Consider the following 25,626-nt stretch of genomic DNA (forward strand, 5'->3'; position numbering starts at 1 on the left):
GGCGGAGCCTCCCGCGGCCGCGGCGCCGGGCAATCGCGAACCCGGAAGACGCGCTCGGGCGGCCGGGAGTGCGCGCCGGTCCGGTCCGGCCATGCAGAGCCTGGAGTTGGGTCTGGTTCCCGCTCCAGCGAGGGAGCCGAGACTGACCCGCTGGCTGCGGAGAGGCAGCGGGATCTTGGCGCACCTGCTGGCTTTGGGCTTCACCATTTTTCTGACTGTGCTGTCCCGGCCGGGAACCAGTGAGTGGGCGGGGCGGGGCGGGGCGGGGCCGAGGGGCCAGGAGGGGGCGGGGCCAGGGCAGGAGGAGGCGGGGCCGAGGGGCTGGAGGGGCTGGAGGGGCTGCGCGTGGGAGCCCCCGCCCCGGACACGGAGTGGGGACCCTTGTGGAGGGATGGGCCGGTGCGGGGTAGGCAGGGCTCTGGGTCCCGGGCGGGGGAGGCAGACGACGGGAGCGAACTCCTTAGTTCCCCTTCGCGGAGGGTGCAGGGAGGGAGGCTGCGGTCCAGTCGGGGGGGGGGGGGCGGGGGGGGGGGGACGGGGGGGGGGGCACTGGGCTGACAGCTGCGAGGTGCCCGAGGGGAAGCAGGCTGCCCTGGTGTGGGCTTGGCCTCGTGGTTGCTCACCCTAACCTTGGCTGCTCCACTTTGCCCTGATTCCTGGTCAGGGTTGGGACAGTACACTGACCTGCCCCCGTAGGCAGATTCTTTGGGCTCCAGCCAGCCTCAGGGTAGAAACAATGGTGCCCAGCGTCAGTCTGTTCTCTTTGGTTCTCAGGTCTTTTCTCCTGGCACCCTGTATTCATGGCCTTGGCGGTGAGTTTGGGCTTCTGTATGCGGCTGATTGGTGTGGCTCTGTCCCTAGGGGAACATCCAGGCTCCAGAAGGCCCAGCCTTGCTAAGGCTCCGGGGTGGGGAGCAGGCCGCCTCCAGCTTTCCCTGCCGCCTTTGAGACCGGCGGGGGACAGGGAGGGCTGGGCTGTGCCAGGTAGTCAGTGGGGGTGGGAGGGCATGGAAGGCATTTCTGCACTAGGGCCTGGGAGGAGGAAGTGGGCGGGGCAATATCCAGCCACTCCTCCCCCAAAGTTGGGGAGGACGTTTTTAACATTTGTTGTTTCCATTGGCCAAGAAATGGGAGTCTGTCTGAGGGCAGGTTGGGGAGGTGGGGGGGGGATCGTGGACTTTGCATGTCAGCCTGAATGACAAGCGACTTCCGCTCAAGTGTAGACTCCCCATTGTGCCCAGCCATGTGGGCCTGTGGGGCAGGAGGTCCTGGTGGGGTTCTTTAGCCCCCACCCCGTGTCCTTGTTTGGATATAAGTAGGAGGGCACCTCCCTTTTCTCAGACGCCCAGCTGGCCGTCAGGCTCACTGGCCCTCTCTCGTTCGCAGTTCTGCGTCTGCATGGCCGAGGCCATCCTCCTCTTCTCGCCTGAGCACTCCCTGTTCTCCTTCTGCTCCCGAACGGCCCGGATCCAACTGCACTGGGTGGGGCAGAGCCTGGCCCTCCTCTGCGCAGCCCTGGGCCTGGGCTTCATCATCGCCAGCAGGACCCGCAGCGAGCTGCCCCACCTGGCCTCCTGGCACAGCTGGGTGGGGGCGCTGACGCTGCTGGCCACGGGGGGCCAGGCACTGTGTGGGCTCTGCCTGCTCTTCCCCCGGGCAGCCAGGGTCTCCAGGGTGGCTCGCCTCAAGCTCTACCATCTGACGTGTGGCCTGGTGGTCTACCTGATGGCCACCGTGACGGTGGTCCTGGGCCTGTACTCGGTGTGGTTCCAGGCCCAGATCAAAGGCGCGGCCTGGTACCTGTGCCTGGCGCTGCCCCTCTACCCAGCCCTGGTGATCATGCACCAGATCTCCAGCTCCTACTTGCCGAGGAAGAAAACGGAAATATGACTCCCTCCAAACTCTGACTCTAGCTGGCACCCTGGCCTTGGACTTCAGTGGTCTGTTTGGTGACCTTCAAGGGCTCCACTCCCGAAGTGGTAGGGTTTTTATACTCTTAGCTGGGTTGACGGGTGACTCCGTGGACTGAAATGGGGAAACGTACTGGGTGCAAGTAAAAGGTGATGGGGAGCTGGGTCCTGAGCCTCCACTCTGGACGGGAGACAGAAGGGCTGGGTCCTGGTGGTGATGGTGGTGCCGCCATTTCTTGGCTGCATGCCTGATGGAGGGTTGGGTTCCTGCAGTTATGAAAGGCAGCCGTGGCTCTTGGAGTCACTCTTGAGAAAGCACTTGGTGTGGTAGACAGAGCCCAGGGTCTTGTTCATAGTTATGGTCCTCGTAGGCTCTATTGTGTGACCTGACGCACGTCGCATGTCTCAGGAGCTCGGCTTCTTTGTCTGTGTGAGGAGCGTTTCTAAATGACCTCTAACATCCAGTGTCTGTGAGGCTGACCTCACTGCACACCCTCCAGCTCTGGACCGGGGCTGGACCACTTAGAAGACTCAGGATGTGATTCTTACACCCATTGTCCCCTGACCACTCTGGAGGGACAGATCTGTCCTCGTGGCCTGTCGGGAATCTATGCTGATTTGGCCCCAGACCAGGGCACGAGGGGTCAGGCACTGTGGAGGGAAGGGGGCCAGGTGAGGATCTCCTGAACTCCAACACAGCAAAGGCACTAAAGTCACTTTAAAGCCATGGGAGAGCCCTGGCCGGTGTGGCTCAGTGGATAGAGCATCCACCTGCGGACTCAAGGGTCCCGGGTTCGATTCCAGTCAAGGGCACATACCTCAGTTGCAGGCTCGATCCCCAACCCTGGGCAGGGCACGTGCGGGAAGCAACCAGTCAATGTGTCTCTCTCACATCGACGTTTCTCTCTCTGTGTCTCTCCCCCTCCCTTCCACTCTCTCTAAAAATCAATGGAAAACTATCCTCGGGTGAAGATTACCAAAAACAAAAATAAACTTTACAGAGCTGTGGGTGAGTGGAGGGCACTGGTTTACCCAAACCTGGGGCTCCTGCTGGCTGCTTGCTCCCTCGGGCTCGAGTGCTGAGGGCAGGACTGTGCTCCTCCCCTGACGTCCAGCCTCGGTGGCCAAGTCGTCCTGGGCACCCTGTGTTTTGCCCTCCTTGGGCTCAGCTTCTTGCCTTAGCACATAGCTCTGTGCAGCTGTCCCGAAGCTTCTAGAACAAAATAGGAGCCCAGGCAGCGGGGCCAGGCTCTGTGACCTCGGAAAGGCCCCTCTTCCTCGTCACCCACGTTTACCTCTCTGTCGTCTCTCGCCAGCCCTTTGGCCCAGCAGCAGGGCTGAGTGCGGTGCAGCTGACACAGGAGGGCCAGGCCCTCTTCCCTGCAGAGCCCCCTCCTTGTTCCACATCGAAAGCACTTCCCCAGACTGCCCTCAGCGACGCACGGGGTGCCAGGCCGGCTCACTGTGGTCCATCCGGCTCAGTTAGGGAGAGGGGATCCCCATAGATGCTGGCAAGGAGTGCATGCGGCTGACCCAGGAGAGCTGGCGTTGAGCAGGTGGTCACAGCTCGTGGGGCTCTGGGAGGCCTGGGGGATGGGAGCTGGAGCTCCGGGTCCCGGGACCAGGGGAGGTGTTCCTAGGTGGCAGCATTGGGGTGTCCCAGGTCTTTCGAAGATTCAAGACCTCCTCTCTGGTGGCTCAGAAGCACGGAGTTGGGATGACTCCACAGCACAGGGACAGGACTACACGGGCAGAGGCATCCCCGAGGGGACTCCCTGGGCGCCTCCTGGTCACATGGCCTCTCCCAGGAGCTGTGTGGACCTTGAGCACGTGGGGTCACTGATCGCCTCTCCATCCGACACAGCCCGTGCTGGTGCTGGGAGTCTTGCCCTGTCTGCAGTGGGGGGAGGGCCGGTACGGCTCCCAGCTTCGCCTGAGCCCGGCCGGAAAGGAAAGCCAGCGCCTGCCTGAGGTGTTGCCTCCTCCCAGGTGGTTCAGGGGCGGGTGGGCGGGTGGGCAGGCCGCTGACAGCCGGCAGTTTGCGTGGGCCGTGCCAGCTGATGTCTATTCCCAGCCCCGGGAGGAAGGGGGGAGCTGTTTATGTTCTGCAAGAAGAAGGGGCCGCAGCTGTCGCCTCTCTGACTGGGCGGCCAGGAGGGCAGGGGCAGAGGCAGAGGAGGCACAGGTGGTCTGCTTGGCGGGTGGGACAGCAGTGTAGGGAGTAGGTCGCCAGGAGGAGCCTTTGTTCCCTGCTGGCCAGATTGTGGGGGGCCTCCCTACCCCCCCCCCCCGCCTGCATTTCTCCCTCCTTCACCACCTGCCCTTACATCCTGGGCAGAAGCGGGACAACCATTCGCCCTCGGTGCCAGGGTGCCCGTCCTCCAGCGGGATCTCGGCGGCTGCTGGCTGCATATGCCTCCTCCCCACGCGCTCGGCCCCCACCTCCCGTGCCTTCCATCTGGGGTATTAGCGGGGCACCTCGGTGAAGAGGCAGCGACCTCGGGGGAGAAACACAGGGCTGTCCTTTTGTCCTTGGCCCCTGACTAAGGAAAGCTGCTAGTAGTCAGCCTGTTTACCCTTTAAAAAAAAAAGTCAGGGTGCTCAACTTAAAAAAAAAAAAGCATGTCATTTGCACAAATTTGCATATCAGGCTCACTAAGTCCTAATTCCAAATATGATTATTTCAAGCTCAACTTTGAGGACATTAGAAATAGAGGAGGTTTTTTATCCAGATCCAGGTGGTAATAGGATTACCATTCGGGGTTCAGGTGCCCCCAGCCCCCATCTTTTCCGGGAGCTCCCCTTCCCTGGAGCCCCACATGGGAGGGGGAGTGAGGGGTGCCTTTGAATGGCAGGAGCTCCGTGCCTGGGGAAGCCTACCAGCCTCGCCTTCTTGGGTCTGCAGCTGCATCAAAGATGGGCTGGTATCTCTTGCCAGCTCGGCCTGGCCTCCGCTCTCCCCACCCCCTCACGGGGCAGACTACCCGCCCCACGCCCGGACCCTGGCCGGTCCCTCCTTCCTCCTCGTCCCCACCCTCCCACCCCCGTGCAGGGCTGCAGAGCGCGCCTGCCTCTTGTTTTCCAACCTCCCCGTGGGAGAGCCAGCTGGCGGCCGGGCCAGGGTCTGTTCGGAGCTAATAGTAATCATTAGCTGAACCGGGGCGTTCAGCTCCAGACCTCCAAGACCGAGGCTGCGGCAGCCAGTCCGCACCTTCCCCTCTTCCTGGCCTGCGGGGTGTCACCACGGTGTGTCCCCAAGTAGGAGGGAGCCCTCGGGCAGTGGCCCCCAGGGTCCTCTGAGTAACTAGTAAGGCTTTTCACCTGATGAAGGTCAAGATGCAGGGGACACGTGCGGGCCCCGCTGACGCTGGCAGCCAGTGGTGTTGGCGGCTGCTGACCCTGACCGGCTAGTCCTCCTGCCCTTCCCTCTGTGTACCTGGCCCTGACCCCCCGGCCTCAGCCCCTCCCGTGGCCCCTGCAGGCTCCCACTGCCTGCGTCTGGTTGGCAGAGTGTGTGGGTCTGAGGTGGGCGGTGGGCTGGCCAGCGACGAGCGCGCCTGCCGTCCTGGTTTCCTCCTCACACGGGTGTGGCCTGTGCCAATCACTTACTCGGCGACCCACCTCCCAGGGATGGAGTGAGGGCAAGAGACCCTGGAAGGTTCAGAGCATTAAACGTGTGTGAACAGGTGGGGCTTCTCCGGCTGGTCCTGCCCCCTCTCACTGCCTGGCTCGGGCTCTGCTGCGTTGAGGGAGGCAGTAAACAGGGTAATGGCACTTAGGGCCCCGTCTCCGAAGGGCTGTCACGCCGGCCACCGTGAGAGAACACAGACGTCTCCTGGATGCGAGGTCAGCTCCTGCCAGGAGCGCTGCGGCTGTGACTCAGCACCGGCCCTGCCCCGCCTGCTGGTTTCCAGTCAGGGCTCTGATGGGAACCGGGAGTCGGTTTCCCCGGTCCAGCCGGGTCCGGAGCTGGGTGGTCTCTCTCCTGCCACTTCAGCTCTTCCGAGGGGACCCGAGCAGACAAGCCAGGGTGGGAGGGAGGAGCTGCAATAGACACCGCACTGCCCCCATCCTCCATCCCCCCCCCAACCCCCCAGGCCAGGTGCTGGAGACACGGGGCTGCAGACATGGCCCTGGCTGTCCACAGGCTTCTTGTTTCAAACACTTGGAGTCACAGTCCCCTCCTCCTCGAAGCACTTCCATTGGAATTAACACACACTCGCCCCAGAAAGCAGTTCTGTTTAAATGTTAAATTCGGGGAAGGATACTTCCCATTCCATTCGCCTGAGCACAGCCTGCAGCCTGCGTGCAGCGGACAGAGGACAGAGGCAGGAACGACAGCCACGCAGAGCCTTTTATGAGTTGTTTTCTACCCGGGACTGGGGAGTGGGACACAGTCGGCTCTGTGGGCATGGCCTCCCCAACTGCCCCCAGCACAGGCAGGAGGACGGAGCTGACCGACAGGAGGACAGGGCCCCGGGGCCGCCCTGGGGGTGGTTTGAAGTGAACCGCCTCCAGCACCCGGCTCCGCTTACAGCACACACGTCACCTCCAGTCAGCGGCCTGCCTGATTCTTCCCCAGTAGAATCAGGAGTTGAGAGTCCAGTCCCGCCTCTGGTGGGCTCAGTCTGTACCCAGAACGCGGGGAGAGCATCTCTCTGTTCTGTGCAAGGCTCAGCTAGTCAACCACTGGCCTTCTGCTCAGACCCACACCTAGAGCCAACGCTGCCGGCAGGTGAGGGGCAGGGAGGCGGGGAAAAGCAGCACCAAGTTCCATTCAGATACGATGCCCCCAACCCGCATGCAAACACTCCGCCCTAACTCTGGGGTCACTGACTCTGACCTTCCGTGCGCCAGCGCTGTGGGGCGTCCGGACGCCCCTGCAGGGCTCCGTGGCCTGGCTTGCTGAGGACTGACCCCTCTGGCACGGGCCCACACTCCGGTCTGGGACAGGCACTCGGCTGGAAGGCCTCGGGCAGGTCTAAGTATCTTGATCACTTGATATCATCCACCTGACCATGTATAAGCCCAATGAAGGGAGGGGCTATGTGGCAGCTGCTTTTGCCTCCTTTCAATCCAGCAGGCACCGCAGCCAGACCAGAAAAGCCCCACCCCCCCCCCCAGCCCCGACACACACACCCTGCCCGGCCTCCTGCACGGGCCGAGCCTTCTCTGCAGTGTGGGTGGGGAAGTGAAGCCTCGCCATCGGTTTCCTGGGAGATAAGACAAGCCATCCAAGAACCACAACTGCGGACAAGGGAAGGAGCTGAGAAATCAGGACACGAGAGGCGAGGCTGTCACCTTAGCCTCGTCCACTCCCTTGAGGTGCCACCTGATCGGAGCTGGGGGAAGGGCTGCAGGTGCGGCAGACAGACTGGCACGTCTTGGCCAGAAGCTCGTGGCTGGGGAGGCGGAGGAGACGCAGCCATGGACTTTCGTGGGATGATGGAGGAAGGAGCATCAAAACTTCTCAGGCCCGGCCGGCGTGGCTCAGTGGTTGAGTGTCGACCTACAAACCAGGAGGTCACGGTTTTGATTCCTGGTTAGGGCACAAGCCCGGGTTTCGGGCTCGATTACCAGTGTCGGGTGTGCAGGAGGCAGCCGATCCATGATTCTCTCTCATCATTGATGTTTCTATCTCTCTCCCTCTCCCTTCCTCTATAAAAATCAATAAAAATATATATTTTAAAAAACCACATAAACAAAAAAACTTTTCAGGCTCAGAGACAGGGCTGGGCACAAGCCAAAAAAGAGAGGGTTTCCCCCCTGCCCCCCCCCCCCCCTGTTCTCTACCAGCTTCATCCTCTTGACCAAATTCGGCCATAGCAAAGCTGCGATGAAAAATGCTGACACAAGTAGACTGGGGCGGGGAGGGAGGCTCTGACACCAGCTGTCACTCCGCGGGCTGCCGGTGGGCGTGGCTGTGGTGTCTCCATCCCTCACTGGGCTGGCTCCTCCCTGAGAGAACAAGACAAGGAAACTCCAGGCAGAGGAGGGCTGCCCTCTGGTCAAGATTTTACCCACGGAAGAAAGCGGATCGTTTTTCCAATCGGATTCTCTTTCCTTTCCTTTTTCCTTCCACCATCTCCTCTCCCCTCTGGAATCGGGCATGACAGGCCCCTCCCAGAAGTGCCGAGAGAGTGGCCACAGGATGCGCAGGTCAGAGTTCAGTAGAACCCGGTCCCCTCTCTGCTGGGCTCAGTCTGTACCGAGGACGTGGGGAGGGCCGAGTGAGTACACGCGAACTGTCCAGGATTATTAACCCGCCCAGCAGCCGAGCAGACCTTTACCCAAACTAGGTGGTCGCCATTCACAACGTGGCGATGCACCAGTAACAAAACAGCCTGACAGTGAGCTGCCCCACCAATTCTTTCAACCCAGTCCAAGCGTTTCCCATCGTGCCTTTCGAAGGCGTGTGCGAGACTTTAACCGAGCTCTGCAGGGAGGCCAGCCTCCGCCCCAGGGATCCGGGCCGCCTTCTCTATCCGCAGGTCCCCCCTGCACAGCGGAATCTCTGAGCTCTCCGGCTAAGGCACCTGTGACATTTCTTCTGAGAATCTATGTAAGTTATGGTCTGCTGGCCCACACCCGCTGCCTGGTCTGGAAGGGTCTGTGAGCTAATAGGAGTTTTTACACTTTTATATCGTTGAAGCCTAGCCGGTTAGGCTCAGTGATTAGAGTGTCGGCCCACGGACTGAAGGGTCTCAGGTTCGATTCCGGTCAAGGGCACGTACCTCAGCTGTAGGCTCCATCCCTGGCCCCGGTGGGGACGAGTGAGGGAGGCAACCAATCCATGTGTCTCGTTCACTCTCTCTGTTCCTCCCTCTCCTTTCCCCTCCACTCTCTCTAAAAATCAATAGAAAAAACATCCGTGGATAAGGATGAACATAAATAAGTGAATAAAAAAGTAAGTAAATAAATGGTTGTAGAAACTCAACAGACATGTGAAAGTTACATGAACTCCACATTTCAATGTCCATGAAGAAAGTCTGGAACTTTCTTCACACGCATTCGTTCATTCACGCGACTTCCTGCTGCGCGGCTCGGCCGAGTAGTTGTCACGGAGACTGTGTGGCCTGCAAAGCCCCGCGCACTCTGGCTCCTTACAGGGCCCTGCTGACCCCTGGTCTGTGTCGGTGCCTGGATGTGGATGCTCCCAGTGCCCTTACCCAGCCCTCAACTATCCTCTCCCTGCACAGGCCACACCCTCCCCACAGGCTGAAAGGAGAAACGAACCAGTCACGGACTACGCCGAACAGAGACTCAAGCCAGGTTTAATGATGGTTGTCTAGTTGTCAGAGCCCAGAGGCTCCGAGGTTTGCCAGCCTGGGTATACACGGTGCGGGGAGGGGGAGACGGGGGCCTGGACGTGGGAAGCCAGCTTGCTTCGCCAGCAGGGCTACGAGGAAGTAGAGGTAAGAACACACAGAAAAATGAATCCGTCGGCCCTGCCCTCCCCAGCTGGGATGCACCTTCTCCGGGCCCCTTCCTAGGAGCCCCATAAATACAACCAAAAAAAAAAAAAAAAGGCTACACACAAACAGACAGACTGTAGAGCCCTGTCGTACTGTCTCCAGGGACCCCTGCTTCTGGGGAGCTGTGCCTGGTTTATGGGGGTGGGGGTGGAGGGGTGACCTCTTGGCCTGTTCTTAGAACCAGACCTGGCAGCTTCCTCCCCAGGGTTTAGGGAGCTTCCATATGCTGAGTCCTCGGTCCCCAGAGACAGCAACCTGGGGCTCCATCAGCGGAAACCATGGGAGAGGCTAATCCTGCAGCTTTGAGTGGAGGGCCAAGCACACCTCCCAGCCTCTCCAACCAGGGGGCAGAGCAGGGAGACGTACAGCTGCGGGCCTTTTCCTGTTCCCCAACTTGGGCAGGACTTCTGAGGCCCACCTTGTCCTCAGGAACTCGCTAGCAGGCCCCAGAAGGCCTGCTTCATTCTACGCTCAGCTCACTGAAGGCTGTCAGCGCCCTAGGCGGCTCCTGGAGGGGTGGCTGCAGCGTGGAGGTGAGATCCCCAGGCTCCCCGGGAAGCAAGCAGGGAGCCCTGGTTCCTCCAGCCCCAGTAACAAACTCCCCACAGGTTCCAGAACCTAATCGGACAACCTGGCCCTCCTGGCCCATCTTACTGGGGCAGTTAAGAGCAGAAGAGCAACTTGGTCCCCTGCAGTGTCCCCTGGGTTCTCCCTTGACCTAGCTGTGCACTTCCGTGTCATCTACTGCCTTCCGTCCATGGGAGGTTTCTGAGGGTCTGAAGACCTGGCCATCCCCTCATCACCCCTTCTCCCAAGGTCCTCTCCTAACTCCAGGCCTTGCGGAGAAGTTCCTGGGTGCCATGGAGATGTGGGTGATGCTTCAGAGTCCAGAATTTAAAGGACAAGAGTTTATCTGGGGAGCCTGGCGGGATCACTGTCTCCTACGGGGCAGAGAATGGTGTGCGTGGCGTGGTGCACGTAGGCGGACCATTCGGAGACGCTTAGTGGGGACTGAAGGACCGCGGTCCCGATGGTAGGCAGGGTGCTGCGTGCATGCGGACTAGGAGCATGCGTACCTACGAGCATGCAAGTACTTGAGGGAGATGCTGCACCTCTCGACAAAACTGGGCACTGAGAAAGGATGACCAGCAGCCCTGACCTCCCCGTCCCCGTCCCCAATCTTCACAGGCGGCGGGGCAGTCCCTCCTTGCAAGCAGCCTCACCCACAGGCAAACGACACCTCTTGGAACCTAAGGAGGTCGGAGATCTGGAGAACGAACACTGGGCAGGGAAGCTGGGGAGAGAGAGGGGACAGACTGCGACAGAACAACGTCGGGACATTCTCACCTCCGCCCTGCTCATGCCCTTGACCAAGCTCAGAGCAGCCCTCTCCTGGGGGAGTGGCCACCTCCATCCCAGAGCGTCCCAGAGCGCTCTGAGCCGCAGATGGAATGGAATGCCGGCCGGTCTTAGGTTCCTGGCCTGCCCACCCCGACTGCACAGACCTCTGAAAGCTCCCCTCCTGACACTTCAGTGCCACGGACTGTCCCATCACTATCTCCGTTACGAGACCGCCTGGAACCTCGTGGAGACACAGAACTCGAAGCCACACTCCAAACTGCCATTCTGGGGCAAAGACCTCCAAATTCCAACCCATCAGCTACGGAATCCCACGCGTGGCTTTGCAGCAGGGGCGCGATCTGAGGAGCAAGGCAGCCCTGGCGACACAGGAGATACACACCTGGTCCCCCCGCGACCCCTGCCCAGCTCACCCAGCTGGGGCCAGGCGTCCCAGGACTCTACCCTCCGCAGAGCAGCATCCTGGGGAACTACAGAGTCCCACTGGAGCCGATGAGGAGACGGCATCACAGAGTCAGGTGGGACCAGCGGGATGCTACCTAAGAGGTGGCGGCACCTCCCCATCCCGTGTGACCTGGCCGCGTCCCTGGCAGGCACCCAGCCATAAAAGCTCTGCCTTCAGCAGCCCCCACCCTGGCCTGACAGGCAGGTGCAGGAACCAAACGAGCCAACCTGGAGTTCGAGACCCCAGACTCGTGCTCCTGGTTTTGTGCTGCACCTATGCTCTCGGGAGGACCCCTCTGCGCCACTGGTCCCAGGACAGGGCACAGACACCACACCTCCCCTCGCCGCCATCTCTGACGGGCAGCAAGCCAGGCTCCTTGGGAGAAACGAAGGCATTGGGGAAGTCTCAGAGCTTGGGGAGAGCTATTGATTGAGGTCTCAGCCTTTTCCTGACTCATTCTCCCAAACGTTTCCAATTTCCCCCTGGTCACGGAGTGTGACTTCCTGGCCAGAGGCGACACTACAGCGTCTCCATTGGCTCCTGCGGAAGCTCCCCTAACACACCCAACCTCACAGGTGTGGGTGGGCAGAGAGAGAGAAAAAGATTCCCCCCAAATGAGTTTCTCTTAAGGAGCGAGGGATGACCTCGGACAAGTTAGGGAATCGGCTCTTCCCCCCACCCCTTCCTCACTCCCACCCAACCCGGACACGCCCCTCCTCCTTCACCGCCTTGACGAATGCCCGGGCTCTGGGGAGGGTGCAGCATTGGCCTGAGGACTGATAGATCCAGATCTGAAAATCATGGCGGCCACACCCTGGTGGGGGCCTTGGCTTCTGTTGTACCCATGACCAATTCTCTCGAGGTCAGGGGGAACCCACGCCCTTGGGCAGCCAGCCCCCTCTTCCATCCCCTCCAATCCTTCAGGGGCGCGTTACCTCTCCTGGGGCAGAACCTCCCCACCACCCCATCCTGCTCACACCACAATGGGCGTGTCAGAGAAGACCGAGCTGACCGACTCCGGGTCTGACATCCTCCGCTGCCCCTTGCCTGTGGCCTCGGGCACCGGCAGGGTGTTGCCTGGCTTGAGCTTGCCATTCTGATCCTGCCCAGGCCCAGCAGGTTCCAGGAAGGCTACCCGCCGGTCAAAATCCTCCTCCTTGTCCCCGCCGGCCATGGGGTCGTGGTTGGGTGTGGTGCTGAGCATAGAGGAGCTGAGGCTGTCTCCTTGGTGGCTGGCAGGCTTCTCGACCCCCCGGCACCAGCAGCGGCACGGGGTGAGGTACAGGTAGATGAGGACCAGGACCACGCTGAGGATACAGCCCACCAGGGTGGTGTAGGCGGTGTTGAGGGTGTCGTGGTGTCCGTGCAAGGTGAAGTTGTGCACCTTCAACTCCACCGACAGGGTCTCGTTGAAAGCCTCCCCCACGGCGAAGCAGGTGTACACGCCCCCGTCCTCGACCTGCACGCTCTGGAAGTGAAGGCTGCCGTCCTCAAACACCCTCACGGTGCTGTTGGCCGCCTCGTCGAGCACCCGTTCGTGGCTGGGGGTCACCCACATCTTGGTCATCCCCTGCTGCTTGGTGTCACAATGGATGGTCAAGGTGTCCCCCAGGTGGGCCTCCCAGGCCCGCTCCTTGTACTCGCTGCAGTTGAGGCTGAAGACGCTGTGCGGCTTCTTGGCGCTCAGGCAGTGCAGGTCCTCCTGGAAGTCCACCACGGGGCTCAGCTGCCGGCGCTGCCAGTGGGCGAAGAGCTGGTAGAGCTCGCAGGTGCAGAGCAAGGGGTTGTTGTGCAGGTACAGCCCGTTCTTGACCCACGCGGGCAGCTTCTGCAGGTCGGACACCGGCAGGGTCTTCAGCCTGTTGGCGGAGAGGTCCAGCAGCGTCAGCTTGGGGAGCCGGACCAGCTCCAGCGGGAAGCGGGAGATGAGGTTCTGGCTCAGGTAGAGCTTCTGCAGCTGGGCCATGTCCTCGAAGGCCGAGCGGTCCACCGGCCCGATGCGGTTGTTGTACAGAAGCAGCACCTCCAAGGCCTGCAGCTCGCTGAACAGCGCCTCCTCCAGCGTCCGCAGCTGGTTGGAGGAGAGGTCCAGGTAGCGCAGGTTGGGGACCGGGGAGAAGGCCTCGGAGGAGATGAAGTGCAGGTGGTTGTGGCTCAGCAGCAGGGAGTGCAGGTGGGGAAGGCGCGTGGGGGTCCACTCGGCCCGCAGGCGGCTCAGGTTGTTGTGGCTGAGGTCCAGCTGGGCGGTGTAGCTGGGCAGGGCGTGGGGCACGTTGGGCAGCTGCTGCTTGGAGCAGCTGAGGATGTTGCTGGCGCACAGGCAGGCGGCGGGGCAGCTGAACCCCGGCCGGCCGGCTCTGGCCACCTCACCGAGGAGCAGGAACCAGGGCAGCGGCAGGAGCCAGAGGCCGCGCAGGTCACGCGGGGGTTGCATAGTGTCACCGGGGAGGGCGAGGAAGGCCACCAGGAAGGTCTGGGAGGGAGTCACCCCGGCATGTTCTGGAGGGACAAGAAGGGTCTTTCAGTCCAGGCTGGAGGGAGAGAGGATGGACCAATGGAGGGAAGGACCCGCTCCCCCCACCCCCCCATTGGACTAGAAGTCAAAGGAAGAGATGCCCGGCAGCTCCCCGGCTGCAGGCAGGGGCTCAAAATGCAGGGACAGAGGTGGACACGGGCTGCTGGGCCGGTGGCAGGAGACCTCAGGCGGTGCTGTTTGTTGCAGAGGCTGCCCGGGCCGGGGTGCAGGCGGGGGAGGCGAGGGGGAAGGTCAACAGGGCACCGGCTCGGTAGGGGCGTCGCTCCGGGGTTGAGTCCCGGGCCTGTGGGGCGGGCTCCCCCCTCCGGGACCTCTGGTCACTGCACCTGCTCGGCGAGGACGTGTCTCAGCCCATGGCGGGTCCGGGCGCTCCGTCGCGGCCTCCCCCGGCGGCGCCTCACCGGCCGGCCTGTCGCGGCGCCCGCCTGACGCAGGGGCCCGCGCCCGGCGACATCGCCTCCCCGGGACGCGGCGAGCTCCGCGGCGCTCCTCCCCCGGCGCCTCCGCCCGCCCCGCTGCGCCCGCGGGAGCCCACCGACCCCGGCCGCCGCCGGCGGGTGCGCGGTCCGGCGGGGAGCGGCGCGGGGAGCCCGAGGCGCCGCGATCCGAGCGCAGGAGCGGCGTGGGGGCAGCGAGCACCGCGCGCGCGCCCGTGGCCGCCGGAGCCTGGTACGCGCGCGCGCGGGGGGGCGGGGCGCACGTGCGGGTGTCGGGGCGGGGGAGCCGGGCGGGCGGCCGCGCGCCGGGCAGTCGCGCTCGGGGAGTGTCCGGGACCTACCTGGCGACGGGCATGGTCAGGACGGAGCTGGCCCCCGAGCCCCTCCGTGCTCTCTCCGCCTCCCTCCATCCCCTTCCTTGCGCCCCCAAACCGCTCTCGGGAGAAGTAGCTCTGAGCGAATTCGCTGCCACTGACTCCTGGGCAAGGAGTGGCTCACGTCTTTTCATTTTACAGATGAAAGCAATCAGCTCAGTGTTGGCGGGAGATTCATGAGGCTCCCCTCCCCTCTCTCTAGGGCTGCGAAGTCCCCAAAACTTGGGGAAGGATTTAGGGAAGGGCCTTCCCCGCCCCCTGCCCCCCCTACACCCCTCCCTCTTGATGCCACCACTCCTCCACCCTTGGGTACCAAGGAAGGGTGCAGCGCCCCAGCCTGCAAGGCAGGTGGGCAGGAGAGGGAGGGGTAAGGGGAGGTCTTTGGCGCATGCGCAGACCCCAGAATCCCACTCCTCAGACACCCCATTCAGCAATTCCCACTCCACCCCTGACACACACACACACACACACACACACACACACACACACACACACACAGGGGCTGCAGACAAACCAGCGACAGGTTTCTATTTCTGGAAACTTCAAAACCCTCCCCAGCCTGGGAGTCATGCTTCCCTTGGGCCTGGCCACTAGCGCCCTTTTTGACCCAATGCCAGCCCTTTACACCCCCCGCCCCCCCTCTCCCACACACCCCTCATTCCGAGCGCTGCTCCAGTGTAGTTTCTATCACCAAATCCTAAAGATGAAGGGCCGGGGGTCTTCTTGGAGTGGGGGGGGGGGGGCACTTGAAACACGGGGAAGCTGTTCGCAGTATGTGTTCTTGGGGGTTAGGCACTGGGCGAGGGGCGTGTAGGGAGAGCCGAGACCTTATGATTCAAGACTTTAGCTACTGGGTGGTAGACCCTGAGGAAGAAATTCCCTTTTTATTCTCTCTCGTCTCTTACAGCAGCAAGAGCAAGACTGAAATGAATGTCGCAGTACATTAGCTTGCTAAGGGTTTTAAGAATTGAAGGTTTAGAAGAATTTCTGTCTGTCACAGATGTTTGACGGTGACTTTACGTGAATGCAGTATCTCTTCGAGGGATATCAGCATGGCAACCTCATGCCTAGTGTGAGAAGGTCTTCTTCCTGCTCATCCCAGGCATCTGTGATATGTAGGGCGGGCATCAGGGAGTGGGAAACCCTGAAATGATCTTGTATCCTTCCTCTATTGCCGCATAACAACCCCCAAACTTTAATACGATGGTTTAATACAATGATATATACACTTAATGCCTTTCAGACAGTTTCTGTTGGTCAGAGGTTCAGGGGTGCTTTGGCGGGCTGCTGGCTTGCAGGCGGGGGTCTCTCGGGCATCTGCAATCATGTGTCCGATGGAGCTACAGTCATTGGAAGGCTGGGCTGGGGCTGGAGAATGGACTCCCTCCATGGCTCCCTTCCATGACTCACCCGTGCAGCTGGCTGTTGGCAGGAGGCCGTGGCTCCTCTGCCTGAATGAAGGTCTCTCCACAGGACTGCCTGAGTGTCCTCACAGCCTGGCGGCCGACTTCCTCCAGACCAAGGTAGCTGAGAGAGAGCCAGGCAGAAGCCACACTGACCCGGCTCTCCGACGTCACACCTGTCACCTCCACTTCGGCCGCGTGGGCCAGTCCTGATTCGGCGTGGAAGGAAGGAGAGTTCACGAGGGGTGAGGAGGGGAGATCACGGGGGGCTGGCTCTCACACACATCATCTCGGAAGTCACATCTGTTTTCCTAATTTTGAAAATGTTCAAACCTACACAAAAGGAGAGAAAAGATTGCAACGAACTCCCATGCAGCGATCATTCCCATTCAGTTATTATTAAGGAAATTCCATCATTTTCTTTTGTACCGTGTCCCTGAGAGACACATGCCTTTTCCACCAAACCCTCACCCCATAATTTTCCTGAGATGCAGTGTTCCAGGCTCTCTCTTGCTCACCCTCTCTGCTGTGTTTAAGGGATGGAGGAGAGACAGATACGAGGAAAGAAGGACCCTGATGCTGGACACCAGCCTCAAGTGTCTGCAGCTTGGAGAGGCCGCCCCAGGTATGGTCCTTAGTCGGTCCTCCCCCCCACCCCCCACCAGCTCATTCAGAAGTAACCATGCCAAGAACCTTTTACTCCCTCTGCCCCACTCCCTCCTGTTCCCGGTCTCCCACCCCCTAAAAAAAAAAAAAAGAGGAAGTAACCATGCCATTTTCAAATTTTAATCTGCGTTCAGATCACCTGAGGATCTTGTTAACCCGAGGATCCTGAAGCAGTCGGTGGAGGGCGGGGCCTGAGGTTCTGCATTTCTAATAAGCTCAGTGATGCAGACACCGCAGGGCCACAGAAGCCGTAGCCACTAGCTCCCTGTGGCTATTTAAATTGATTACAATTAAATAGCATTATCAATCACTTCTTCGGTTGCTCTAGCCTCCTTTCAAATGTTCAATAGCCACATGTGACTAGCTGCGCTATTGAACATAATCACGGAAAGTTCCATTGGGTGGCAGAGTGCAGAACATTGACTCCTAATGACTTTCCCACAGCTGCCTCCTTGCCCAGAACAACCATCTATTAATTCACAACAAAAAGAGAACCTCAGCAGGATGAATAGCAACAGGTTGTTTACTGTGGGCATTCGTTTCCTCTTGCTGGAATGGATCAGCCCAGGGATCCTACATGCAATTTGGAAGGTTGTTTGCTTACCTCGGCATTGAGTCTGCCAGGGTATGAGACTGGATGAGTTGCTTCTCTCTCTACTTGGAGTATTTTTTCCTCAGAATCGCGCACTGGGCATCACCATCGGAGTTGGAGACTGCAGGGAGACACCCTATTTAAAAGCTCCCTTTCGACTCCTTGTCAAAGAGTCCATGTGGCTGGCCGCCCTTCTTTAGGGCAAGGTAGTCCTAAAGCGTAGGACACCGAGGGTCCACTTCACACCGTGCATGTCCCGACAGAACTTTTATATGCTATTCTGTCTGCTTACATGTCCGCTTCCCCATTGGACTGCACGCTCCTCAAAAGCAGTGATTGGCCCTAGGTCTGGCTCTTAATCGGCATTCAAAATATGTGTTGTTTGCCCTAGCCAGTGTTGCTTGATGGTTAGAGTGTTGGCCGAGCACCGAAGGGTCATGGGTTCAACTCCCGGTCCAGGGCTTGTAGCTTCAGCACAGGGGTTGCAGGGTCAGCCTGAGTCAGGCCCCAGTCAGGCCCTTTCAGGAGGCAACCAATGGATATCTCCCCTGCCCTCCCCCCCACCACCACCAAGTGCTTCCACTCTCTCTATAAAGCAGTGGAAAAAATATCTCTCGGGTGAGGATTAACAGCAAAATGTTTATTGAATTAATTCATTAATTAATGGCATTAAATCGGCATATTTATTATATGTTAGTCTCGGTGTTTGGTGTAGGAATAAGGGCAGAGCATAGGGCAGTGATGGCGAACCTATGACACACGTGTCAGAGGTGACACGCGAACTCATTTTTTTGGTTGATTTTTCTTTGTTAAATGGCATTTAAATATATAAAATAAATATCAAAAATATAAGTCTTTGTTTTACTATGGTTGCAAAGATCAAAAAATTTCTATATGTGACACGGCACCAGAGTTAAGTTAGGGTTTTTCAAAATGCTGACACGCCGAGCTCAAAAGGTTCGCCATCACTGGCACAGGGGTCTGGGCTTGGACAAGCCGCAGCTGTACGTGGGCTGCGTGACTTTGGGGGTTGCACGTGGTTCTACCCAATCTCATTTCACGATCTGCCAAATGGGAGCAAGGCTAGCAGCTGAGCTTCCTGGGATTATTTGCGGGGGGTCAGTTGTGAAATAACAGTTGTGAAGGTGCCTCATCACCTACAAGTATTACCTTTAAAAATGTTTCGTTTTGCCCGGCTGGCGTGGCTCAGAGGCTGAGCATCGACCTATGAACCAGGAGATCACGGTTCAATTCCCGGTCAGGGCACATGCCCGGGTTGTGGCTCGATCCCCAGTAGGGGTCGTGCAGGAGGCAGCCAGTCGATGATTCTCTCATCATTGATGTTTCTATATCTCTCTCTCTCCCTTCCTCTCTGAAATCAATAAAAATATATTTTTTTAAATGTTCCCTTTTCTCCATCAGTTAGGAGAGCCCGGTGTTGGTATCAGCATGTGTACAGATCCCCTCGCACGACTTTATGTCTTGTTCCCACGTTCTGGAGTGCCACCCATCTGGAAGATGCATTCATATTTCGTTTAAGTCCTCCCTCTCTGGGTTCACTATCTTTTACAATTTAAAAATAGTTACAATTTTTAAATGCAATTTAAATTAAAAACATTTTAAGACCCTGGCTGGGTAGCTCAGTTGGTTGGAGCATCGTCCCAATATGCCAAGATTGCAGGTTTGATCCCCGGTCAGGGCACATGCAAGAGTCAACCAATGAATGCATAGATAAGTGGAACAACAAGTCAGTCTCAGTCTCTCTCTCTCTCTAAAAATCAATAAGTAAAAAATAAAAAATATATTTAAAAACTTAAAACATTCCCGCCCTGACCGGTTTTCAGTGGGTGGAGCGTCGGCCTGTGGACTGAAGGGTCCCGGGTTCGATTCCGGTCGAGGGCATGTACCTTGGTTGCGGGCGCATCCCCAGTGGGGGGTGTGCAGGAGGCAGCTGATCGATGCTTCTCTCTCATGGATGTTTCTGGCTCTCTGACTCTCTCCCTTCCTCTCTGTAGGAAAATCAATAAAATATAAAAAAATAAAAGTAAATAAAAACTTAAAACATTCTTGCATTTTGTGGAGACCCCGGTGATGTTACTAACATCAGGACAGATCTGTCGTCCCTGGAGTATCTCCACAGAGAGGGGGCTCTGGCAGGAAGCTGGTTCTGGGAGGGGCCGCAGTAAAGATGAGCCCTTTGCGAAGATTTGCTTAAATCGCTGGAAGGTAAACCCTTACCATTGGATGGAGCCCTTTCTACAGAGTTCACCCGTGTTTCCGTTTTTGGTTTGTTCCTGCAGGTGCTCAGTCTGGAAGATTCCTGTTGCCATTCCCCCACCCCCACCTCCATAAACCATCACTCCCTTCCCTGACCCTTTAATATTGAACGTGCCCTTCAGCATGCTCACCCATTATTTACTCCCCAGGAGGCACATGTTTCCTCTTTGGGGACAACTGACCTCTGGCACCCTGTGGGCTACTTCTGACCCCTGCCCCCCTCAGCCCTGCTCACTGGACCTGCAGAAAGCGCCTGGTGTGGGTGTGAGCTGGGGCAGAGGAGGAGTCACCGCAGGGGGAGGGGTGCCGTAGACACCTCTCCGCCTCCTGGGCTCTTCAGGTTTGTCAAATAAACCGCAAGGCACCTTGTTGAATCTACAGCTCACGTTCACGGTCGGGCTATTCTGCTTCCACAGAGGTGATCATTCCTGATGACTAAATCGTGAGCGCTTTCTTGACTTCTGACGCCCACGTATGGTCATCTCAAAACACTCCTGCGCTGAGTCATCAGGGAGACGCGCCCTCGAAATACTGCTGACAAATGCCTGGTTCACAATGTTCTTCCAGCCTCGGGGGGCGGCTCCAACGCCACAGTCAGCCTGCCGCTGACCAGACATCCCGGGATGAAGGCTGGTTCCGAGGCCCCGCAACCAACAAGGCTCCCCTGCCGCGCCCGCAGCGTGGCGTGGGCAACCAGGCTAGTTGGGATCGAATCCTGGTTGTGCTGCTCCTTTCACCAAAGGTGACTCGAGTCAGTTACTTAACCTGTACAATGGGTGTTCCAACTGTCCTTCCAATCATGGACCTCTCTCGTCTTGACGTCATGAATTCACTATCACCAGGAGCATTCAAGCTGAGGCTGGGTGGCCACTTTGCACAGATGCCCCTCCATTTGTTTGTTCATTCATTCTATCACACACACACACACACACACACACACACACACCATTCACATAGAACAAGAACTTCTGAGTGTTTAGGAGTGAAATGCAAAGACAGACACAGGAAACTGTCTCTGTTCTCAGGTGCCATGATTTGGTGACGGAAACCGAGACACAGATCATGGCAGCGCATGTGACAGGTGACAGAAGAGCCTGTGTGTAAAGGGCTTTGGAGGCTGGGGAGAGAAGGGAGCACACTTGTGGAGGAGCCTGTGTAGGGCTAGAGGTGGACCAGATGGCCCCCAAGTCCTCTTCTGACTTTAGTGTCCTGGGCAGTGTTGGGGCCAAGGAGTGGCTTGGGAGGCCTTTATCCAAGCCACTCCAAACAGCTGTGCCATATATATAAGAACCCCAATGGCCTGGCTGGTGTGGCCCAGTGGTTGAGCGTCGACCCAGGAACCAAGAGGTCACGGTTCCATTCCCAGTCAGGGCACCTGCCCCAGTTGGGGGCTCGATCCTCAGTAGGGGGTGTGCAGGAGGCAGCCAATCGATGATGTTCCTCTCTCATCGATGTTTCAATCTCTCTATCCCTCTCCCTTCCTGTCACTAAAAAACAAAACAAAACAAAACAAAAAAACAATGGACTTGCTATACAAACAGTTTGAGGACAAGTCTTCCAACCTCATGGCGGTCTCTTAGTTTGTTCTACTTAGAAACTCTGGGGCTGCTGCTCATGCTGAGGTTCTCTATTTTGCAAAGCTATCAAGTCACAGGTCTGAGCCCTTCCTGGAGAGTGTCCCCTGAATGGACCACCTTCAGTCTACGATTTGGGCAGGAGAGGCGGGGTCTGCCAGTGGGGAGGGCTGGCGAGGAGGAGGAAGGGGGCAGGGGGAGCGCGTGGAGCCGTCCTCACACCCAGGGCTGTCTCCCCGTGGCTCTCCCGACAACCCTGACGTTGGGAAGCATTGCAGGTTTTCCTTGTTTTCTTTCCGGCGTCCACAGCCAGGGCACCTGCCCTCGCTCCCTCCCACCAAGGTCACCCTCAGCAGGCTGTGATAAATGTCATCTTTTTTCGAAAGTCGCCTTGGAAAAAGGCAATTTGACTGCAGTGAGGCAGAACAGGGAGCCGCAGGGCAGCCCTTTATCGACCAGAGCCCAATCCCGAGAACAAAGCCAAGAGGAGTAGGGAGCTGCCTGGGCTCCTGGTGATCGGCCACCTCCCCCTGGGGCCTGTGTGCAGGCCTGGGCCCTGGGGTGGGTCTCCTCCTCCCTCTTTTCCTCTTCCTGCCCTTGTCTTCTGCTACTTGTTTCCTGGCTGGTAACTCAAGGGCCCCGAGAACCCCCACAGCTCTGGGGGTGGGAGCCCTCTCACCGTGGGCTGCTGATTAGTGCAGGGAATAAATAACAGCAAGCTAATTACCTCCTGATTGCCGCTCGCCTCACTAACAAGGCCGGGCTGGAGTGGAGATGCTGCAGCTGGTCCTACTCCAAGCATGCGTCAGGGTTCAGGGAAATTTCCATGCCTTCCCGCCTGGAGACACCTTCCCTTCCCGCCGCCGGAGGTCCGCGTGGAGGCATTCCCACGCCTGCTTCACTTGGGATTCAGAGACTCGCCCCAGACACTGTTGGTACCAGACCTTCGTGCGTGATGGAGCGGGCTTCTCGCAGAAGCAGGGAGAGGCTTTCCTGGAGGCGCGGGGGTAGGCCAAGGTCATGGGGAGATGGGTCCTCAGGGACCGCGCTCTCGAGCACTTAGTATCCTAATTGCATCTGCTGCTCCAGCTGCCGGGGCTGAGCGGTTCCCATCAGACTTGCAAGCAGAGGGGAGAAGTGAGGGCACTGGCTTTGGACTCTGCGGGTCTGGCTTCTAGTCCTACCCCGCTACCTCCGTGACCTTGACCACGCCCTTTAATCCCTTTGGTCCTCGATTCCCTCTCTACGAAATGAAGGTTAGGCAAACCTTGGGCTTCACTGTCATAGATCTCACGACAAACACACAGAACCTGGCTCGGTGGGCGTGGCTCAGTGGTTCAGCATCGACCTATGAACCAGGAGGTCATAGTTCTATTGCTGGTCAGGGCACATGCCTGGGGTGTGGGCTCCATCCCCAGTGTGGGGTGTGCAGGAGGCAGCCGATCCATGAGTCTCTCTCTTCATTGATGTTTCTCTTTCTCTCTCTCTCACTCCCTTTCCTTTCCTCTCTGAAATCAATAAAAATATATTTACCACCGCCCCCCCAGGACCCGGATCCTCTTATAACGAAACAGCAGCCAAGCCCAAGTTGAGGAATATTCTGCAACGTAACTGGGCTCTCCTCTTCCAAATCCCAAGACCACAGAAGCCAGGAAGGCCGAGACTGCTCCAGCTTCAGAGACTAAAAGGACAAGGCAAGTACATGCGACCCATGGTCCGGGGTTGGCTCCTGGCCCGTCAGCAGTGTTATTAGAATCATCGGTGACATGTGAATGGGGTCTTTGGACTAGACCAGGGGTGGGCAAACTTTGACTCGAGGGCCATAATGGGTTCTTAAACTGGACCGGAGGGCCGGAACAAAAGCATGGATGGAGTGTTTGTGTGAACTAATATAAATTCAAAGTAAACATCATTACATAAAAGGGTACGGTCTTTTTTTTTTTTTTTTTTTTTTTAGTTTTATTCATTTCAAACGGGCCGCATCCGGCCCGCGGGCCGTAGTTTGCCCACGGATGGACTAGACGGTGGTTTTGTATCAGTGTCCGCTTCCTGATTGTCGTGTTGTTCTGTGGTTAAGGGGGAGAATGTCGTGCTTTTAGGAAACACACTGAGGTGTAAAGAGCTAAAGGGGCCTCCCTCCTAAATGGATCAGAAATGGCACATAGTGTACATGGGGGTGGGGGGCAGAGGGAGCGAGGGGACCACGCCAGGAGGCAAGTGTTCCAATCTGAAACATAAGACATTGAGGAACTCGGTGAAAGGTGTTCGGGAGCTCGTTGGACCCTTCTTGCAGTTTTTCTCTAAATTTGAAATTATTGCAAGAGAAAAAGTTTAAAAAGGTCATAGATTGTTTAGCGTACAGAACAGCTGTGCCTTCGGACAGGGCAGAGCTGGGAGGTAAGGAGAGGCGAGAGGCCTGGAAGTGTCATGGGGAGCTCAGGGGTTGGGGCTCCGGGAAAAGGCACTCCGTCTCGAGCCTCTGATGATAGTGTGCGCCTCACCAGAGAGTCACGTGGCTCAAATCAACGCAGGTGACAGCTCCTTGTAAGTCATAAAACAGAAGCTGAATATGATCACTCGTCTCTCCTTCCCTCTGGGAACTACAACGAATGATCGTGAGACGTCTCTCCCGTCCTGCCATTCCTCTCCGTTCTCTAGTTCCATCCCGACGTGGTTATTCTCAGAGGTTGTTCCCTTTAAGGACTGGGAACCCCGAGGCCCCGCGCCCAGGACTGGAGAGTTGATGGCAAAGCCGCTAGGACTGCCGTGGTGCGTGTCTGCGACCCTGTGTGCACATGTGTGTGTCCGTGTGTGCATGTGTGTGCATGTGTGTCCGTGTGTGCATGCACGCGCGCATGCCCAAGTGTGCATGTGTCCCCCGTGTATGCATGTGTGTGCACATGTGTGTTCGTGCACCCAAATGTGCATGTGCATCCGCGTGTGCATGTGTGTGCTCGTGTGTGTGCGTGCACATGTGTCCTGGAAGCCTCGATTTCAGGCGCCTTCTCTGTGAGCAGAGAGACCCCTGGCGATGGACGGGTGCGGCTGCAAATCCATGACCACCTGCTGGGGGGCCTGGGCGGTCTCTTCGGGGAGGAAGGCCCTTCGTCCGTCCCTCCTGGAGCAATGCTGTGTGCGCGGCGGCACAAACCGTGGGGTCCTCGCGCCACAGAGCGCAGGCGAGCTGATAGCCAGACGGCAGGGCGAGGTCATCAAAGCCTTCGCTGCTGCTTACACCCTTTCCAAAGCCTCTCGCCGACATGCCCTCCCTGGAGCCTTAACACCACAGCCACCCCCGCTCCCGGCACCTTCTCACAGCTCAGAACAGCCTAGCGGCCAGGGAGACAGGCCTGGCCCGTGCACAGGGCTGTGAGGGCCCCGTGGGACCCCCAGCCCGGAGGCTAACAGCACTCCCATGGGAGATGGTCTGTCATGGGCACCTTGACCTTCCCTTTCCTGCCTCCAGGGTCACTGCTCCCGGTGCCCTGGCTTCTCAAGGGCATCCCTACTGAAGCCCCCTCTGCTGGGCTCCCTCTCCCGGCGGCCTGTCTACCACGCTCTGCCCACACTCTGCCCACACCCCCAGGGGGTCAGCACCTGAGCCCCTGCTGCTCCAGGCTGCTCTGGAGCCAAGAGAGGGGACCGTGAGGGTGAGGCTTTCCGCCCACGGCCTGGAGGAGCTGGCCCAGGAATCATGCACGGCGTCTCTGATTCCCAGGCCCGCTGCCCTGTCACCTAGTCCGTGTGCACATTTCTTTATTTGTTTTTGTCTTTTTAAATATGTTTTGGTTGATTTCAGAGAGGGAGAGAGAGAGAGAAACATCAATGATGAGAGAGAATCATGGATGGGCTGCCTCCTGCTCGCCCCACCCTGGGGATTGAGCTTACAACCCGGGCATGTGCCCCGACCGGGAATGGAACCGTGACCTCCTGGTTCATAGGTCGATGCTCAACCCCTGAGCCACGAGCCCATTCATCTGTTAACTCTGCCAGGAGGTCTCCTGGGGTCGGCCGCAGGGACCGCTTTCCCTGCCTCAGGTGCTGCCCAGCTGATCTGCTTCCTGGGCCAGGGAAAGGGAGAAAGAGAGTGAGAACTGTCGTCTCTTTCCTCCCTCCTTCCACCATTGGCCATGCCCCCAAGGGTTGGAGCATCCCCGACCATCTCCCCACCCTCAGGAAACCAAACCGCCCACCGCAGGGGGCAGAGCCAGGGGGCAGAGCGTGGGCTGGGGGCCAGCAGAGCAGCTGCTCTCGGTGTCATCTTGCTGTGGGGGTGGGGAGGAGCCGGTCTTGCAAGGTCTCAGCTGAGACCAGGGGGGTAACCTGAACTTCTCTGCTGTCCTAATTCCCTGAGGGAGAGGATCCCGAGGGTCTGAGTGGGCCAGGTCAGGGTCAGCTAGGGAGCCAGGGGTCCGAGTCGGGCTGCCCAGGCTGCAGAGCTGAAGGAGCTGAGCTCTCCTGTGTGAACTCCAGGCGGCTGAGCACAGAGCATCCCCGGAGAGGAGGGGAGCACAGCTCACAGCAAAGGCGGCAGCCGCCAGGCCTGCCCCACAGACAGGCGGGTATTGATCCCCGCAC

The 25,626-nt window shown here is 58.5% G+C and overlaps 2 protein-coding genes and 1 long non-coding RNA gene across 4 annotated transcripts; 2 read left to right on the top strand and 1 right to left on the bottom strand.

Moving 5' to 3' along the window:
* The first annotated feature begins 23 nt into the window (after positions 1 to 23).
* CYB561D1 (cytochrome b561 family member D1) lies at positions 24 to 2,923 on the top strand. Of its 2 annotated transcripts, none has more exons than XM_070395707.1 (3): positions 24 to 239; positions 775 to 812; positions 1,387 to 2,923. In XM_070395707.1, exons 1-3 carry the CDS (start codon positions 92 to 94, stop codon positions 1,888 to 1,890), a joined length of 690 nt encoding a protein of 229 aa, XP_070251808.1. In that variant the 5' UTR covers positions 24 to 91; the 3' UTR covers positions 1,891 to 2,923. The 2 variants fall into 2 exon arrangements, with proteins under 2 accessions (XP_070251808.1, XP_070251809.1); XM_070395708.1 differs by lacking the exon at positions 24 to 239 and adding an exon at positions 372 to 406.
* Positions 2,924 to 9,157: 6,234 nt separating this feature from the next.
* AMIGO1 (adhesion molecule with Ig like domain 1) lies at positions 9,158 to 14,325 on the bottom strand. The gene is made up of 2 exons (XM_070396307.1): positions 14,052 to 14,325; positions 9,158 to 13,688 (listed from the first exon to the last, which is right to left on the bottom strand). Exon 2 carries the CDS (start codon positions 13,621 to 13,623, stop codon positions 12,163 to 12,165), a length of 1,461 nt encoding a protein of 486 aa, XP_070252408.1. The 5' UTR covers positions 13,624 to 13,688; positions 14,052 to 14,325; the 3' UTR covers positions 9,158 to 12,162.
* A 1,692-nt stretch (positions 14,326 to 16,017) lies between these two features.
* On the top strand, positions 16,018 to 16,796 carry LOC138995683 (uncharacterized). The gene is made up of 3 exons (XR_011468660.1): positions 16,018 to 16,184; positions 16,477 to 16,564; positions 16,740 to 16,796. It is a non-coding gene; the product is annotated as an uncharacterized lncRNA (long non-coding RNA).
* Positions 16,797 to 25,626: the final 8,830 nt, after the last annotated feature.

This window comes from Myotis yumanensis, unplaced genomic scaffold, assembly GCF_028538775.1.
Source record: "Myotis yumanensis isolate MYYU_CA2020_CCGP unplaced genomic scaffold, mMyoYum1.0.hap1 SCAF_17, whole genome shotgun sequence".
Taxonomy (NCBI): domain Eukaryota; kingdom Metazoa; phylum Chordata; class Mammalia; order Chiroptera; family Vespertilionidae; genus Myotis; species Myotis yumanensis.